The sequence below is a fragment of the Malania oleifera genome, chromosome 4 (assembly GCF_029873635.1).
Source record: "Malania oleifera isolate guangnan ecotype guangnan chromosome 4, ASM2987363v1, whole genome shotgun sequence".
NCBI classification, from domain to species: Eukaryota; Viridiplantae; Streptophyta; class Magnoliopsida; order Santalales; family Ximeniaceae; genus Malania; species Malania oleifera.
Genome location: NC_080420.1, coordinates 113,732,842 through 113,753,167, shown reverse-complemented (window position 1 = coordinate 113,753,167; position 20,326 = coordinate 113,732,842). Strand labels below are relative to the sequence as shown.

The following is a 20,326-nucleotide window of genomic DNA, read 5'->3' as shown; positions in this document are numbered from 1 at the left end:
GCTTTTTTTAAGTTTTTTTTTTATCAGTTATTAATTATTTTTATAAAAATTATACTGCTATGCGGTCACCTAAAACTTAGGTATATTTTTTTTACTGAAACTTAGATTTTTTTTTTTATTTTGGTTTGAAACTTGGAAGTGGCCTCTTCAAAAATGATCATAAAAATGAGACTTGATAAACTTATAATACATAATTTTAAATATTAGCTTATATAAATTTTCAAAAATTAGAGAATAAGTTATTTTTTTTTTTGTGATTATATTGAAATTTAAAGGTAAAAATTGAAAATTATTTTGTATATTTAAATAAACTCTTTATTTTCTATATTTTTAATGTAAATCTTGAATAGTTAAAAATTTTGTTAAAATTTTTACAATTGTTTGAAAAACTAAGATTTAAAAAATAAAAAATATTTTTATATAACTAAACAGACCCTTATCAATTTTTTTTAAATGATGTAAATCTCCTATTAACTATGAAAAGTGGAAATAGAGCTCTTCAAAAGAAATTCACCTTAGAGAATATTTTGAGTTTATTTTTTATTTTGTGTTATATTCAAGTTCATACATATTCCTTATTTTCTCTCTCCCTCTTCCTCAATAAGGTAGTAGTATACTTGAAACCAAATAAATATACTAAGATAAAAGTAGAATACACAATTCATATTATTTTTCTTTATTCAAGTTCATACAAATTCCCTGTTTTCTCTAAGCCTCTCCCTCCTTCTTGAAGGAAATGGCTGTAGAATTGAACAAAAAAGTTACACCAAAATAAAAATAAAAATATAAAATAAACAACAATAGATGACTTGAATGAAAAAAAAAAAAAAACGGCTGAAACAAAAACATAATACATGAATAAAAAAACTTTACTATTTTATTCAACTCTCAAAAAATATTGCACACATAAATAGTTATTTTTGTTATCCAACCTTCATCGACTTGCCACAAGCATAGATCTTCTCTTCACTATTCAGACAAGAATTCTTTCGAGCAAAATCTCTTAGAATTAACGAACCATCCACAATGGACATAAGAAATTTCAAAGCTTCAGTAAGGATCATCTTTCTCTTTTGTTTGCTTCCTACACCTTGAACAAATTTGACATGAGCATTGTATTTTATATAGATCAAGTTAGAGTATAATGGTTACTAAAATTTAAAACCCCACATTTATTACTCATAATAATGGGTAACAAAATTATTTCTTTGAAATTACCTTATAATAAGACATTTGATTATTTCTCATTAATAATGTTATATCTTCAAATATCTCTATTTCAAGCCTCTAATATTATAAAAACTTTAATGTGCATATTATATTTTTAGTTTTGAGAAGATTTTTACCTAAATTAGTTTGGGTTTATCAATGCATTTAAATTAGCGATAATTATTCCAACCAACCAAACACATTTGCCAAGTAATTTGTTTTAAAAACATATTCATTTTAAAAATTTTCTTCGAAACTCTATTACATAATTTCCTTTTTAGTATATATCTTAAACAAACCAAAGGAAGCTTATCAATGTTTTACTAACTTTGGCTTTAAAATGTAGAAATATTTAAATTTGATTGAAAAAATAACTTATTCTCTATTTTTTGAAAATTTGTATAAGGTAATGTTTAAAATTATGTAATATGGGGTTTAAATTATTTTTTTTCTTTTTAGAAAAAAAAATAATTTCAACTTTGACTATTCGAACTGGTATATATATTTTAATGTTTAATAGGAGTTTTAAATCATTTAAAAAAAATGATAAGGGTCTCTTTAGTTATAGAAAATATTTTTTATTTTATAAATTTTAGTTTTTCAAACAACTGTAAAAATTTTAACAAAATTTTTAACTATTCAAGATTTACATTAAAAATATAGAAAATAAAGAGTCTATTTAAATGTGCAAAATAATTTTCAATTTTTATCTTTAAATTTCAAAGTAATCACAAAAAAATAACTTATTCTCTAATTTTTTAAAATTTATATAAGGTAATGTTTAAATTTCAAAATAATCACAAAAATGAGACTTGGTAAGCTTGCCGACATCCTAGACCCTACTCAAAGTGGGAGCCTTGTGTACTGCTACTATATATCAAGAATTTATTACTATCAAATAAATTAGCGCACACTTAATTTTTTTTAGGAAAAAAAATGATATAAATTATATTGTAAATCTCAAAAAATAATTAAAAAATATATTTAAAATAAAAAATATTTCCACCATTTTCAACTTACAATAGGAATGGCTCAAGAACTAAAATGTATGTTTTGAAATGTAATCATTAAGTCATATTTTTATCATAATATCTTTTAAGTTGTATTCTTTTTGTATTTTTCATGATTCTAATATTATTTTAATTAATTATAATTACAATTCGATTGCCTCAAATTTTAATTGTTGTTTCCAGCTTTCATTCTCATAAATTATAACAAGTATCATTAAACAATCCCTAAATATTACTTATTTTCTAAATTATTTAATATCCAAAATGCACTTCTATGAATTAAAATATTTGTGTGCAATTTTCAATAAAAATTAAAATATGATTTCCATGCAAAAATATCTACTGAAAATAAAAATCTCTAATTTTCATGGAGGACTAAAAAGTGAATTTAATTAAATGATTTCAAGTAATTCTGATTTTTATTACAATAATTCTCAAAATTTTTAATTTTATTATTATTATTTTAATAAAATTTTAATTTATTTAAGCTTTAAACATATATCTAAATTTGAAAAAAAAAAAAAAAAATTCTATTTCACTTGTTCTCTTATACAATTGCATGAGATGAGAATTTTTATAAACTTTACTCTAGGGTATCTTCGGTGAAAAATCTTTTGTGCAAATTTTTTTTATACTTTATTGGCACAATTGATACTTTTTTTTTTGCTTCTCACTTATAGTGTAAGTTTTAGAAGTGAAGTATATAAACTTATGCATTCTTGACTTTATTTCGTTACCTTATATTATTCTTGCACTTGAATCAATTCGTATCGATCATTTGCATTCGTAAACATCATTACACAACAATAACACGAGTAATTTCTAATTTCTCAGAGAATCACATTCTTAGGAGAGATCAAATTAAATGCAAACATTAGGAATCACTTTCCTCATATAATTTAGATTGAATCTTAAAAATCTTTTGACTATTAGGTTGAATTTTAAGTCATTTCTCTACTAGTAGTGTATGTTCTGTGTCAGCATAATAGCACTAAGTATAGGGGTTGAATTTTTTTGTTTTTTTAATCAAAAAAGAGGATTAGGGAAGGGAAAGGGAAAGGGAAAGGGAAATTGCAGAGAGTTGTACTGAAGTTGCTCATTTTCATTGTCCTGTGATTCTCTTCTATTGGAGCTTTTATTTTACCAGACAACAAACTCATCATATAATATTTTGTAGAGAAGTTGGTCCCTATTTTTACTTTGTTTCTCTATTCTTGATGGGATTTTACTTAGCAGAAAATGAACAAAAAGAAAAATAGCAGCACTTAAGAAAGTGAAGGGTGGGGTATTATGCAAATACACATTTGCCAAGAGATTTGGAACATCAGTACCGTATTCATAATAATTTTTTATATCCATTATAATAAGTTTTTTGTTTTATTTTTCTGTTATATTAGTTTGTATTTAGGGTCAGTAGAATTATGGTTTTGTCCCTAGGTATCTGTACATATACCCACCTGTACTGTTTACTAAATACATACGAATGAAAATTATTTTTTTTTCATTTCTTGATATGGCATCAAAGCAAAAGTGTGGCAGAAGTCTGCATGCTTTTTGATTCTTCTTGGATTCTCCATTTTCCCTTTTTCTCTTTTTGATCATAGCGGAAAATTCTTTTGTTCGTGAAAATCTACCTGCAAGTTCTGCTGCGAATGTCGAATCTGATCCACGCAACCCCTATTTTCTCACCAATGCCGATCATCCTGGAGTTCTATTGGTGAACGAGAAACTGAGCAACAACAACTACCATTCATGGTCTCGATCGATGTTTCTGTCTCTGAAGGCACGCAATAAGCTTGGTTTTATTGATGGATCACTTTCTATTCCAGCCAAGGATGATCCTCTATTTTCTTCTTGGAGCAAATGTGATACTGTCGTACTGTCTTGACTTCTTAATTCTTTGTCTTCAAAGATTGCTCAGAGTGTTATATATGTTGATTCTTCCAGAGCAATGTGGCTTGAGCTGAAAGAATGATTCTTGCAAGGCAATGGACCTCGGATTTTTGAGTTACAATCTGCTATTTCTACCTTGCGCCAAAATCAAAGCGATGTGAGTTATTTTATGGATTTAAAGGTGCTATGGGATGAACTTTTGAATTATCAGCCTCTGCTAGTTTGTTATTGTCATGGATGCACATGCAATATATCTACTGTTCTTGCTTAATATCATCATCGGTCTTATCTTATGACATTTCTTATGGGGCTTAATGATTTTTTTGATAATGTAAGAAGCCAGATTTTGATGATGGATCCTTTGCCTTCTATTAATAAAGCTTTTTCTTTTGTTATACAAGAAGAGAGACAACGAGGCATTACTCATCGCAATGCTTCTGTTTCTGTTGAATCAGTTGCCTTAGCAACAAAATCTGAGGCTTCTTTTAAGAATTTTAAAGGAAATACTGGCTTAAGATTAATCTGTAGTCATTGTGGCATTATTGGACACATTGTTGATAAGTGTTACAAGTTACATGGTTATCCTCCTAACTATAAATTTAAAGACAAAACCAAGGATGGATCTGCTTCTATATATTCAGTTAAACAATCTACTTCTGTAAATTCATCTCAACAAGTTTCTGTTGCTGATGATAAGTCATCTCTCACCACAAATCAATATCAACAATTGCTAGCTCTCCTCACGCCACAAGCATCCTCCACTCGTATTCCTTCAACTAATATGGATTTGCTACCAAATTTCTCAGGTAATATCACTTCATTTTGTCTTGCTGCATATTCTTTAACTCCATTCACTTGTATAATTGACAATGGTGCTTCAGACCACATGGTTCATTCTCCAAGTTTATATACTAATCTACCAACATCAGTATCATATTCAGTAAAATTACCAAATGGTACTTGTGCTAATGTCACACATATTGGTGACATTGTTCTCAGTCCTACTATCCTCTTGAAAAATGTGTTTTTTGTTCATTCTTTTTATTTCAATTTGATTTCAGTCAGCAAGCTTACTTCTACTTCAAACTGTCGCTTAATTGTTCAAGATGACAAGTGTTTTCTATAGGACCTTGCAACTTGGAAGATGATTGGGACTGGTGAATTGAAAGATGGTCAATACATATTGACTTTTTCAAATTCTTCTTCTGTTTTGCAAAATAAATCTTCTATTACTTGTGTTTTTGTTCAGTCAAATGAGGCCTTGTGGCATTTTAGATTAGGACATCCTTGTTTTTCTAGCTTACAACTTTTGAATAAACATATTCCTCATTTGTCTTCTGAATATGTTACATGTACTACCTGTCCTATTGCTAAACAAAAACGATTGCCCTTTCCTATTAGCAATAATAAATCTAATATTCCATTTCATTTGGTTCATTGTGATATATGGGGACCCATGTCAATTCCTACAAAGGAAGATTTCAGGTATTTCCTTTCTATAGTGGATGATTCAGTTCTACATTCAGACCATCCTTTAGCTTTCCTTCCTCAAGTTGATCCTCCTAGAAGATCAGCTCGTGTAAGACATCCTCCTACATATCTTTAATCTTATCACTGTCAGCAGGCCATGTTACATTCTCCTGGTTTTTCTTCTTCACAGGATGCTGAGTTTTCTTTTTAGAATACTTCTCATCCTTTTCATTCTTATCATTCTTATGAAAAATTATCTGATTCTCATAAGCATTTTGTTCCAACCACTTCCATTCTTTTTTAGCCAAAGACATTTTCTCAAGCTATTTCTTATCCTGAATGGAGGACTGCTATGCAAGAGGAAATTTTAGCCTTGGAACAGAATCATACATGAGACTTAGTTTCTTTGCCTGCTAGAAAACATCTTGTTGGCTGCAAATGGGTTTATAAACTGAAGTTAAATTTAGATGGCAGTGTTGAAAGATGTAAAACTCGCCTGGTTGCTAAATGGTACACTCAATTGGAGGGTTTTGATTATCATGAGACTTTTAGTCATATAGCTAAGCTTACAACAGTTAGTCTTTTTCTTTCCATTGTTGTTGTCAAGAACTAGCAAATTATTCAAATGGATGTGCATAATGCTTTTCTGCATTGTGATCTTCATGAAGAGGTTTATATTGCATTGCCACCTGGTTTTGACAGTAAGGGGGAGACTAATATGGTTTGTAAGCTTAGAAAGTCCTTGTATGGTTTAAAATAAGCCTCACTAAAATGGTTTGCTAAATTCTCTACTACTTTGACAACTGCTGGTTTTACTCAATCAAAATCAGATTATTCTCTTTTTTCTAAGGTTGAAGGAGCATCTATCATCATGCTTTTAGTATATGTTGATAATATTTTAATTGCTAGGAATGATATTAATACTATGGATTCTTTGAAGAATTATTTGAATACTCATTTCAAGTTGAAAGTTTTAGGTCCTTTGAAATATTTCTTGGGACTCGAAGCTGCTAGGTCTTCTAAAGGGACTCACTTGTGTCAAAGGACGTATTCATTAGAAATTATTGAGGATTGTGGCTTGCTTGGTTGTAAACTAGCTAATACACCAATGATTCAGAATTTGACTCTCAATTCTAGTGATGGTGATGAACTAGAAGATCTTTCTCAATATAGACGGTTAGTTGGAAGGTTGATATACTTGACTATAATAAGGCTAGACATTACTTTTGCTGTTCAAATGCTAAGTCAATTTATGAGTAAATCTACAACACCTCATATGGCTGTAGCTCATAGAGTAGTGCAATATATCAAAGGTACGGTGGGATTGGGCTTGTTTTTCTCTACTGTTTCAGATAGTTTTCAGTTGAAAGTTTATATACGTTCAGATTGGGCAGCTTGTCTTGATACTAGGAGGTCTGTTACTAGTTTTACTATTTTTCTGGGTGATAATTTGATTAGTTGAAAGTCCAAGAAACAAAATACCATTTCTAGATCGAATCAGAATATAGAGCTATGGCAACGACTGTTTGTGAAGTTATTTGGTCAAAAAATTTCCTTTCAAATTTTGGTACTACATCTCATCATTTAGCTTTGATGTATTACGATCGTCGGGTTGCGATTCATATTTCTTCCAATCCGGTATACCATGAAAGGACTAAACATATTGAATTAGATTGTCACATTGTTAGGGAGAAATTGCAAGAGGGAGTTATCAAGCTATTTCATTTAAAAACAAATGATCAGATCGCAGATACTCTAACCAAGGCCCGTGGGTTGTGTCAATTTAATCATTTTATTGGCAAGATGGGACTAGTGAATATATGTAGTCCATCTTGAGAGAGAGTAATAAGTTTTCTATTTTATTTTTCTGTTATATTAGTTTGTATTTAGGGTCAGTAGAATTACAGTTTTGTCCCTAGGTATTTGTATATATACCCACCTGTATTGTTTACTAAATAGATACAAATGAAAATTTTCTTTTTTCTTTTTTCATTTCTTGATACATTACTCTCAAACTATAGCATACAACCAAATACAAACTACTCATCAACACAACCAAATCCATCTTCTTGGGAATTTTTGCCTTTTGCATTATTCCATGTACATTACTGTTGATTGTTGCATATTTATACAAACTACGTCTAGGTTATGTACAAGAAGAGAGAAAACCAGAGACGTGCTGGCAGTAAAATACTGCAAATTAAATAATTAACTATTGCTTCTCATTTTATATATTTAGGCACAAAATAGATTTGAACATTTCAGAGGAATCTTCAGCAATTCATCCTCTCAGCAATTTCAACCTGTTCTTTGAGGGTGCCATAAAGGGTCTCAACGAGATTGAGCAGAAACCCATCTGAGCAATGTTTTGCCACCAAGGAAACTGCCACTGGAAGATCATCATACAGCCCCAGTGGAATGTTCACCTGTAGATCAGAACAATTTCCAAAGCAATTATAGTTTCAAAATTTTACTAGTGCATATAATATTAGTTAAGGAAAGAAGAAATAAGATCACCATGAGTGAGAGAGAGAGAGAGAGAGAGAGAGAGAGAGAGAACCTGGCAAAATCCAGATACTCCAGCAATGGATAGCAAACTCAAAGATCTGACACCAAGGCATTCCAGCATAGTTGAGTCCATTTGGAGTTTTGGTGGAGGCTTAGGAACTGTAGGGATTGCGAGGATACCAAAATCCTACAAAATTTGTTTTAAAATATCATTGCAATGGAAGAGAATGTGAATGATCAATGCAAGAGAAATAATTCTTCTATTTTATTACCAAAGGTTAGTCAAAGATTATTATACCACTATCTTTTTAGAATGCAGTAGCCTTTCAAGTCACAGGTTTAATTACAAGAAAACGAGTATTACACAAATATATTATCCAGAAAAACAAAAAGGACCTATCATAAGAACCATATACCAAATCAATTATTCAAAACAAATATAAGCCTCTCTTTGGCATATTTGAGTAACAAGCACATGCCAACTCAATTACTCAAAAACACCTACAATAAAAAATATATAAGCCTTGGTGAATGGAATCCTGTAAATCATATCACAGAACTCTAAAGTGACTAGGGTTGGTTTTTCTTGCAGGATGATCTTATGCATGCTTGGCTTATAATAATCTTGTATCTTCTCAAAATGATTAAAAATTGTTTATATCTATGGGGTTGCCTTTTCAACCAAAAAAGGTTGGGTATCCTAGCTGCATTAGCACGCATTAGGTATACAGTTCAATAATACAGCTTAGCAACTTTGTTTACTAATGATGCACACTCATCCATCAGCGTCATCACATTTTTCCTCTGATTTCTCTTTTGAACAAAATAAAGGGAGATGGATATTGAAAAAAAAAAAAGAGTAATTATGCTAATTTTAGAAAAATATATCCATGTGTGCATGAACAAGAAATTCTCCAGATAACTATTATAGATTGATATAATATAAATTAAATATGTGGATATTTTTCATTGGTTTATAACAATCCGTATTGTTTACTAAATAGATCAATAAAATTTTCTTTTTTCTTTCTGTTTTTCATTTCGTGATACATTCGCCATCAACCTACGCATACAACCAAATACAACTACTCATCAAGCCTCAAACCAAATCCATCTTTCCTTGGGAATATTTGCCTTGTTGCATTATTCCATGTACATTACTGAATTGAAAATTGTTTCCTATTGTATAACAAACTACGAATCTAGTTAAGTACAAGAAGAGAGAAACCCCAGCGACGTGCTGGCAGACAATACTGCCAAATTAAAATAATTCAACTATTGCTTCTCATATTGTTTTATATATTTACGGCCCACAGTAGAATATCTGAACATTTCATAGGACTCTTCAGCCATTCAATTATTCACTCATCAGCAATTTCAAAATTCAATCACCTGTTCTTTTTGAGAGGTGCCATAAGGGTCTCACAAACGAGATTGAGCAAAACCCATTACTGACACTGTTTTAGGCACAAAACAAAAACTGCCACTGGAAGATCATCATACAGCCCCAGTGGAATGTTCACCTGTAGATCAGAACAATTTCCAAAGCAATTATAGTTTCAAAATTTTACTAGTGCATATAATATTAGTTAAGGAAAGAAGAAATAAGATCACCATGAGTGAGAGAGAGAGAGAGAGAGAGAGAGAGAGAGAGAACCTGGCAAAATCCAGATACTCCAGCAATGGATAGCAAACTCAAAGATCTGACACCAAGGCATTCCAGCATAGTTGAGTCCATTTGGAGTTTTGGTGGAGGCTTAGGAACTGTAGGGATTGCGAGGATACCAAAATCCTACAAAATTTGTTTTAAAATATCATTGCAATGGAAGAGAATGTGAATGATCAATGCAAGAGAAATAATTCTTCTATTTTATTACCAAAGGTTAGTCAAAGATTATTATACCACTATCTTTTTAGAATGCAGTAGCCTTTCAAGTCACAGGTTTAATTACAAGAAAACGAGTATTACACAAATATATTATCCAGAAAAACAAAAAGGACCTATCATAAGAACCATATACCAAATCAATTATTCAAAACAAATATAAGCCTCTCTTTGGCATATTTGAGTAACAAGCACATGCCAACTCAATTACTCAAAAACACCTACAATAAAAAATATATAAGCCTTGGTGAATGGAATCCTGTAAATCATATCACAGAACTCTAAAGTGACTAGGGTTGGTTTTTCTTGCAGGATGATCTTATGCATGCTTGGCTTATAATAATCTTGTATCTTCTCAAAATGATTAAAAATTGTTTATATCTATGGGGTTGCCTTTTCAACCAAAAAAGGTTGGGTATCCTAGCTGCATTAGCACGGCATTAAGGTATACAGTTCAATAATACAGCCTTAGCACCTTTGTTGTACTAATGATGCACACTCATCCATCGCGTCATCACATTTTTCCTCTGATTCTCTTTTGAACCAAAATAAAAGGAGATGGCATATTGACCCACAAAATATAAGAGTAATGGTATGCTAATTTTAGAAAAATATATCCATGTGTGCATGAACAAGAAATTCTCCAGATAACTATTATAGATTGATATAATATAAATTAAATATGTGGATATTTTTCATTGGTTTATAACAAGTTAGTTAGTGTTAGTTACATTCAACTCTGTTTAAATACAGAGCATTCATTTGTAATTGGTTCAGATTGTATATGCAGATTTTTACCTTCTCTTCTTTAGTTCTGCTTTATGTTCATATCTGCTGACTTGTGTTTCATGGTATCAGAGCGAAATACTTAAGCTTCCGTTTCTACATCCAGCATGGATAATATTCCAAGCTGCTATCACCTCCAAAATGGTGATTCGCCAGAAATAGTTCTAGTGTCAAATATCCTCACTGGGAACAATTATCATACATGGAGCAGGTCCATGATTATGGCGTTCAAAGCAAAGAACAAAATTGGATTCGTGGATGGATCGATTTCTCAACCGAGCTTCACAGATGATTAGTATGAATTCTGGGAAAGATGCAACAATATGGTGTCTTCTTGGTTGATCAACTCTGTTTCGAAGGAGCTTGGCTGTAGCATAATATGTGCAAAAACAGCAAGAGTTATGTGGCTGAATTTAAAGAATCGATTTACTCAAGGTAATGGTCCAAGAATCTATCAATTGCAAAAAGATTTATCAGTTTTGGTTCAAGCAGATTTGTCTATGCGAGATTACTATACAAGATTCAAGTCTTTGTGGGATGAATTGTCGGATTATAATCAAATTCTTACATGTTCATGTGGAGCCTTACAAAAGTGCAATTGTGGTGCAATAAAGATATTTCCAAGTTATCAAGATCGAAAGCATGTAATACAGTTTCTGATGGGTTTAAATGACTGTTTTTCTCATATCAGAGGACAAATTCTAATGCTAGATCCGTTGTCAGACATAAACAAAGTTTTTTATTTGATGATGCAAGAAGAAAAACAAAGGGAAATTAGCAAGAACAGTATGGTTGATACTGTTGCATTCATGAGCAAAAGGCAAGATACAAACTCAGATATGAAGAAATTCAATTATGGAAAACAGCAAACAAGAAGAGAAAGATCGTATTGCACTCACTATGGCATGAATAATCAAACCGTGGATAAATGCTATAAGATTCATGGTTATCCTCCCGGATTCAAGCAAAATTCCACAAATGGTCGACAGAAAGGAAAGTTTCAGGCATCTGCCAATCAAGTTTCGGGTCAACTTTTGAGTAATCCCTTTGAGAACTTTAATCAATTGCCTCTCTCAAGAAGATTATCAAAAATTGTTATCTTTAATTCACTCACAACCTGATGATAATACCAATCATAATGTTGATCATTCCACTCAAGATATATCATCTAATCCAAGTATTTCCTTAAGTGCATCAATTTACACTTTAATATCCCATAATACTTGGATTGTAGACACTGGAGCCACAAATCATATTATTCATTCCATTGATATGTTTACTTCCATTCCAAAGATTCTAAACATCTCAGTAACATTACCAAATGGTGATAACATACCTATTACCCATATTGGTGTAGTCTGAATATCAGAAACTTTAATTCTTAAAGATGTACTTTGTGTACCATCTTTCTCATACAATTTACTTTTTGTAAGTAAACTTACTTCAACATAGAAATGCTCATTCATTTTTTCATCTGATTATTGTTTCATTCAGGAGCATACCCCATGGAAGATGTTTGGGATAGCTAGAAGAAAAGCTGGTTTATACATATTGCAGAAATCAGGTGCTAGTAATGATGAGGTTCAACCTAAATCAAATCTTATCAATTCTATAACAAACTCTAAAGTTTGGCATAGCAAACTAGGACATCCTTCCATGTCTAGATTGTTTTTCCTTTCCAAAAATGTATCTGATATCAATTTCACAGATAAAATTTCTAATCATTGTACTGTTTGCCCACTGGCAAAACAAAAGAGACTTCCTTTCCAAGTTCATACATATAATGAAAGTTCTATTTTTCATATCGTTCATTGTGATATATGGGGACCCTTCTCAGTTTCAACCCATAATGGATTCAGATTTTTTCTTACTATAGTTGATGATCATTCAAGATTTACATGGGTTTATTTGATGAAAAACAAATCTGAAGTTAGAAACATATTGATTACTTTTTACAATTTAGTTGAAACACAATTTGGGAGAAAAATAAAATGCTTAAGGAGTGATAATGGTCTATAATTTAAAATGACTGGTTTTTTTGCTTCAAAAGGAATTATACATCAAATGTCATGCATAGATACATCTCAACAGAATTCAATAGTTGAGAGAAAACATCAACATTTGTTAAATGTAGCAAGAGCTTTGAGATTTCAATCAAATATTCCTTTAATTTTTTGGGGGGAATGTATACTAACTGCATGTCATCTTATAAACCGAATTCCATCTTTAGTTCTAAGCAACAAATCTTCACATAAAGTTATTTATAATTCAGTTCCATCATATAGTCATTTGAGAGTTTTTGATTGTTTATGCTATGCATCAACCATTACCAAAAATAGAAACAAATTTTCACCAAGGGCTAGAAAATGCATTTTTATAGGCTATCCTTTTGGCATAAAAGGATATAAGCTGTATGACTTGAAACTTAAAAAATTTTTTGTTTCTAGAGATGTAGTTTTTCATGAATCAATCTTCCCATTTATTTTACAAAATGACTCATATATCACTTCACAGATTTTTTATTCAAATTCAGATAATATTGTTCTTCCAAAATCAATTCCTGATTACATTGAAAATACTATATCTTCCTCATCTGTTAATACACCACATCGACCAGAAAAAACTATAAACACAGAGACCACAAATATTCCATCTCTGAGTGATCAAAATCACTTTCCTTCTCTTAGAAGATCAACCAGACAGCACAAAGCACCTGAATATCTGCAAAATTATCACTGCAACTTAGCTGCTTCTGCTTCTCAATCATCTCCTATAGCTCCTACCATTAACTCAGGTAATAAATATAGCATTTCTAATGTTTTGTCATACTCAAAATTGTCTAAATCACATAAAACCTTTTCTGTTGCAATTTCCTCTGAAATAGAACCAAGTTTTTATCATCAAACTATTAGGCATTCTCATTGGACAGATGTCATGTCTGTAGAATTATCTGCATTAGAATCAAACAATACTTGGGTCTTAACATCACTTCCTCCCAATAAAAAGCCTATAGGTTGTAAGTGGGTGTATAAAATAAAATGCAATTCAGATGGTTCTATTGAGAGACATAAAGCAAGGCTTGTAGCAAAAGGGTATACTCAAAAGGAAGGCCTAGATTTTGTTGAAACTTTCTCACCTGTTGCAAAAACGGTGACTGTTAGATGTGTTCTATCACTGGCTATTATACATAATTGGCATCTTTTTCACTTAGATATCAATAATACCTTTTTATATGGAGACTTAGATGAAGTATTCATGAAAGCACCACCCGGTTATCTACCTAAGGGGGACACAAGGGTATGTAAATTGCAAAGATCCCTTTATGGCTTGAAACAAGCATCTAGGCAATGAAATTCTAAATTCAAATCTGTCTTATTTGATATTGGCTTCTCACAGTCAAAAGCAGATTATTCATTGTTTACCAAAAGGGAAGGAACTTCATTTGTGGCATTATTACTTTATGTGGATGATATACTACTTACTAGCAATGATTTGGAAGCCATTGAAGCTATCAAAACAGCTTTAACAGTTAAGTTCAAGTTAAAAGATTTGAGACCAGCTCAAGTTCTTGGAATGGAAATTGCAAGATCACAAAAGGGTATTTTTATCTCAAAGAAAGTATACTCTAGAATTGCTCGCTGATTTTGGTTTACTTGCTGCCAAACCTGTTTTATTTCCTCTGGATACTCATGTCAAACTATCAAAAGATGAGGGAGCAGTAATTAATGATATTTCTAGTTATAGAAGATTAATTGGGAGGTTGATTTATCTTACTCATACCAGACCAGACATCACCTTTGCAGTCCATCATTTGAGTCAATTTTTGGATTGTCCTCGAGTGCCACATCTTCAAGCAGCAATGAGAATTTTGAGATATTTGAAGTTAGCTCCTGGAAAAGGTCTATTATTCACAAGTTCTTCAAACATTCATATCAAAGGTTTTTCGGATTCAGATTGGGCTAGTTGTCCAGAAACCTGAAGATCAATTAGTGGATATTGCGTGTTCATTGGTGAATCACTGATATCTTGGAAATCAAAGAAACAACACACGGTTTCAAGATCATCAGCAGAGGCAGAGTATAGATCAATGGCCTTTACTGTTTGTGAGATAACATGGATTAAACCATTACTTAATGATTTGCATCAGCCACATAGTCAACTAGCATTGCTGTTCTGTGATAATAAGGCGGCAATTCACATAGCAGCTAACCCAGTTTATCATGAATGCACCAAACACATCGAAATAGATTGTCATTTAGTACGAGAGAAAATTCAAGAAGGATCATTAACTGTTCTTCATGTTAATTATGCTCATCAAGTAGCAGACTTAATGACAAAGCCGCTCGGTTCTAAGCCATTTGATATTCTGTTGTCCACGATGAACATGCATAATATATACACATCATCTTGAGGGGGACTATTACAGATTGATATAATGTAGATTAAACATGTGGATATTTTTCATTGGTTTATAACAAAGTTAGTTAGTGTTAGTTACGTTCAACTCTGTATAAATACAGAGCATTCATTTGTAATTGGTTCAGATTGTATAATGCGATTTACTTCTCTTCTTTTAGTTTGCTTTCTGTTTCAATCTTGATACTCTGTTTCAATAACAGTCCATGAACATTCACTAGAGGTCCTTCCATATGCAAAATCACTCAAAATTAGAATAGGCATGCATTAGAACATTCACAACAAACTTTAAGTGTGAGACAGTTGCAATTATAATAACTAAAAACTTTTGCCCATGAAATATTTTGAGAGAAGCTCAAAAAATTTATAAAATATGAATTATCACCCAAGAAATTTTTTCCAACTGCAGGGCAATTGCAATTGTAAATTCAAAACCTCAACTACAAACTTGAGAGGGAGAGAGAGAGAGAGATTACCCCAAGAAGAGCAGTGAGAGCAGCACGCATTTCAGCCATCATAGAATGACAGGCATCAATGTTATCGTCTGTTGTCTTAAGAGCTGCCCATACCCGTTCAGATATTCCTGGACCTAAATCAGGTCTGACTCTGCTAACCCATTCACTATGGTTATTCTTGAACTCGTATCTATGATACAAATGGTAAGAAAATTTAAGATTCAGTGCTAGAAGACAGAATAGTCTTTAATATTGCAAGATTGTAAATAGCATCACAAATACTAACTTGAGAAATGATTAAAATAATCAGGTTCCCAGCAAAATCTTTTCAAGATCTTCACCTTTGAAGCAATCGCATTGCACTTGAAAGGGCTACCAAGGATGGTACATTATACTCCTCTGAATCATTTCCCTCACTCATAAAATTCTTCAAACTTGGAACTTTATCTTTTAAATATTCTCCAAGGATTGTGTGCTTAACAATATGACCTACAATTGTCAAATATATCAATATATCATGCATCATCAATGTGCAATTGAACCCCTCCAAGGTAATGAAATATTACCGTTATTGTCATGTAGCATTTCAAGAAAGGGATAAATTTTTCTATCAAAGTTGATATCCTCATGCCCCCCCCCCCCCCCCCAAAAAAAAAAACAAAACCAAAAAAAAGGACTAATTACTCCTATCAAATTGCTGGTGATGGCTTCAAATGTTATAGAAGTTTACAAACTTCAACTTGCAACCAATTAGCACTTGACCCATGACACCATTATACCATTGACTCACCTCCAAACAAGTTCTCCACTGATTTAACTAGAACTTGAGTAATTCGATCACTTGGAATGCTTAGAAGCCGGAAACAATCTTCTGGAATAATTATCTGACTAGGTGTGACAGGGTCTAAAGCAGGCAATTGTAGTAGCACACGTCCAACTTTATTCAAGATCATTGGATCCCTAGCAAACCAACCTAGACAAGAACTTGGAATCAAAAGAAATTTAAATGACAAAGAAATTTCTGAATAAGATATTTACGAATCAGAAGTAAATTTCAGAAAACAAGTTGACCACATGTTTGCTTTGTCAGTCCAAAGATGTTTGAAGGCCTGTAAACAAGAACACTAACTAAAATTTTAATAAGCATACCACTATTAGGCAATAACATGCATTTTCACACTTTAGAAAGTGAATATTTCTCTGAATACATCATGTTTCCCTACCCACAGTATCAAAACTTTCTGACATGGGAATAACTCCAGCAGTAGACACAACTCCATGTGAAGGGCGAAATCCAAATATTCCACAGAATGATGCAGGGACTCTAACACTTGCTCCAGTGTCGGTTCCTGTAACAGAAAAAAAAAAAAAAAAAGTTTGCTTCAAGTAAATTAGAATAAAATAAAATCACTGAAATACCATCCAAGAAATAAAGGCATACCCAATGCAAAATCTGCAAGCTTTGCACCAACAGCAACAGCAGATCCGCTGGAAGATCCTCCAGGAACCCGATCTGGCACACATGGATTTGTTGGCGTGCCATAATACTTATTTTCGCCAAACATACTGTGAGAATTTGTCCCTCTTCAGTTACATAACTACAAATTTTTTCCTCTTTGATTGCATAACGTGCAAATTATAATGTGACTTTTCAAGAGATTTCTACATGAAAATGAAAAAAATATGTGAAAACCTTCAAACCAGCAAAGGGATTTTTAGAAAGAACCAAAAGATGAAGGGATACTATCTATCTTCCCAAAACAGACTGCACAAAATCAGACGGCCATTAAAGGGGCATTTGGAAGAAAAACAAAAATGGAAATGATTCAGTTTTGTGCTCCTTAATCTTCAACTGCATCAGATCACTTTTTTAAAGGGGCATTTGGAAGAGAAACAAAAATGGAAATGATTCAGTTTTGTGCTCCTTAATATTCAATAGCATCAGTTCAATTTTTAGGATGGAATGATATATAAAATAAAATAAAAAAATAATTAAAAAAAAAACGGAATTAGCACCACACATTGATCTCATTTGGGGGTTTCAATAGCAATCAGCTAAATTGGGCATATGCATACCAAAATGAATAATATTAAGCAAGTCAGCAACAAGATTGAGTTCTTCAAATTAAACGGACGGGACCAAAACTAGTTTATTAGGTATGAACAGTTAAGTAATAACTCTTCTTACCAGTATGCCATTTCATCCATGACTGTTTTACCAACACAAGTGGCGCCTCCCCTTAAGAGGGCTAACACGACGGGAGCTGTGGCCGTAGCAGCCGAATGAGTTCTCGCCCACTCGGGACTCCCAAACCCAGTCACATATCCTTCCACATCAAATCTGCTCTTTCAAATTTGATACCCAGAAAACAAATGTTAACACTTAATTTACACTCGTCATATGCATATAAAATCTTCATGAGCTTCGAATTACGTTGGAAGAAAGCATGGAATGCAAAATCCAAAAGTGCCCACAAGACAAAATAGACTGATACACAATTGGGGAAAAAAAATGAACGCAAACAGCTGGAGTATTAACGAGGTATTCGAGGTAGCTAGTGGGGAGGGACTCACATGTCTTTAACGGCAAAGGTGAGGCCAGTCAAGGGAAGTTCATGAGGAGCAGAGCTTCCATGTAGCGTGAACTTCTTCATGAAAGCACCATGGTCTGAAGAGTCTCCTGACATCTCTCTGCTTCTGCGGCTCCGCCGCCATGGGCAAGCTTCTCTCCCCTCGAGTTTTAAATCCCAGTTCTGATTTTTCGCCAAAGCGATATTTGCTTACACTTTGAGAAACGACGTCGTCTGGTGGCACCTATAAGTTTCCTTTTCCATAATTTATTATAACAAATTGTGAGTAAAAAATAAAGTAGAATGGTAAAAGAGAAAGAACTTTGAAGCTAATCAATTTTGTAGTTTAAAAATTTTGGATTTAATAAAATTTATTCAAATTTATGTAAATATAAATGATAGGTATGAAATTGATGCCCTAAACAAGAATTTTTTTTCCCAATTTATCTTTTTTTTTTTAAATATATTAAAAAATATACTATTCTGAAAAGTATTTCTTTAACTTTAACATAATTTCGTTACTTGATCCAGTAAGATTTAAACAATGACTTTGATGTAATCTCGAGGCTTTTTTGGACGCATAACGAATTTCGCTGGTTCATCCAACGAGATTTGTTTCAGAACACTAATCGCTCAACCATCTGGCGTTGGACGTGTGGCAAATATCGTTGGTTCATCCAGCGAGATTTGCTTTGGAATACTAATCAACTCCTCCATTTGTCGTTGAACACGTGGCAAATGTTGTTGGTTCATCTAGCAAGATTTGCTTCGTCCCTTATACAGCCCTTCCTTCTTTCTTTTGTGCGAGCAGCCTGACGTTGCAAAGAGACAAAGAGGAGCGGGTGCAAGTGCAAGTGCAAGTGACCGTTACTGAGGCTGAGGGCAGAAGCCGAATTGTAGGTGACCGTTGCTTGTCGGGAGGCTGCTTAAGGAGTACCTATATAAACAGAGGAGATGGAGTAAGATTTCCACCATTCTCTGTTTATAAAATTAAAATAAAATTCATATGTTTGATTCTTAGATTGATAAAAGATTTAGTGTGCCTTATAAGTTACTACGTAACTCTTTGAATCCGTTGCAAGGCTTCGTTTGGAAACGCCGAAATTTAAGGTTAGGGTTTTTCTTGATTACTTTTGTTATATATTATGTGAAATTTACTTTTTAGTATGTTGTATGTATGCTGAAATTCCTATGTTGTATTTATGCCAAAATTTGTATGTGAAATTTACAGTATTGATTAAACATTTCTATGGGATTTGGCTTAGTTTATTTTGAATGTGTTCATAGAAAATAAAATTTTACCTAAAAAATAAAATGCAATATGTTTGGCATGCTAAAAATATTATATTTGAAAAAAAAAATTACTATCTCATGAAAATATTTTTTTTTGTTTGGCATGATTCTCAAGATTGATGGAAATAAAAATTCATCATATTCAATATAACATGAAGGTTCAAGAATGCTAAACTTAGAAAATATTTTTAAATTCAAATTATAATTAGATTACTTTTATCCTTGTAATTTGAAATGCATTTATAAAAATTCTAATTATAATATATTTAGCAATAACACTTGATAATAATCATAACAGCAAATATGAGAATTCCAAAAAAAAATTTTATGAACATAATGAAAGTTTGGGATCGTGCGGTGACTTGAACTAAAGGTATAAGGTTGTGAGTCAATTTTTATTGCTTTTTTTTTTTTTTTTGTTAAGACTTAATGTGCTCGAGAATTCACATCCAATGAGATGTTTTTATTTGAATACAACTTTGGATAATTTAACTTTAGATTTCCTAATAAATAATGTTACAATTTACTGCTTTGTACGCACAAGGTGACTAAATTTAAACAATTTTGAAACTATAAATGCATGTAGTGTTAAGTTGTTTTTTTAATTTTTATAAATTTGTTCCTCTATATTAATTAATTAAATTTTATTATGCATAGTTTTCGTAACTAACATTTATAAAGTTACTATTTTTAATTATTATACTAGCGTAATAATTTGTCTACATCTTTCCCAATCCCCAAAACAGAATGCAATGTCAGTCTTCCCATATGAGAGCAAGCAATGAGTTATTAGAATTTATAAAGCAATGAGTTATGCTGTAAATATACATT

The 20,326-nt window shown here is 32.0% G+C and overlaps 1 protein-coding gene across 3 annotated transcripts; it reads right to left on the bottom strand.

Annotated features, from left to right (window-relative positions):
- Positions 1 to 7,650: 7,650 nt before the first annotated feature.
- Positions 7,651 to 18,381, bottom strand: LOC131152674 (amidase 1-like). Of its 3 annotated transcripts, none has more exons than XM_058104470.1 (9): positions 18,207 to 18,381; positions 17,821 to 17,973; positions 17,074 to 17,198; positions 16,856 to 16,981; positions 16,423 to 16,605; positions 15,974 to 16,121; positions 15,654 to 15,822; positions 8,143 to 8,277; positions 7,651 to 8,008 (listed from the first exon to the last, which is right to left on the bottom strand). In XM_058104470.1, the coding sequence occupies exons 1-9, from the start codon at positions 18,317 to 18,319 to the stop codon at positions 7,856 to 7,858; spliced, it is 1,305 nt and encodes a 434-aa protein (XP_057960453.1). In that variant the 5' UTR covers positions 18,320 to 18,381; the 3' UTR covers positions 7,651 to 7,855. The 3 variants fall into 3 exon arrangements, with proteins under 3 accessions (XP_057960453.1, XP_057960455.1, XP_057960454.1); XM_058104472.1 differs by lacking the exon at positions 8,143 to 8,277 and adding an exon at positions 9,748 to 9,882 and having other exon boundaries at positions 18,207 to 18,364; XM_058104471.1 differs by having other exon boundaries at positions 15,654 to 15,783; positions 18,207 to 18,364.
- Between the last annotated feature and the right edge of the window lie 1,945 nt (positions 18,382 to 20,326).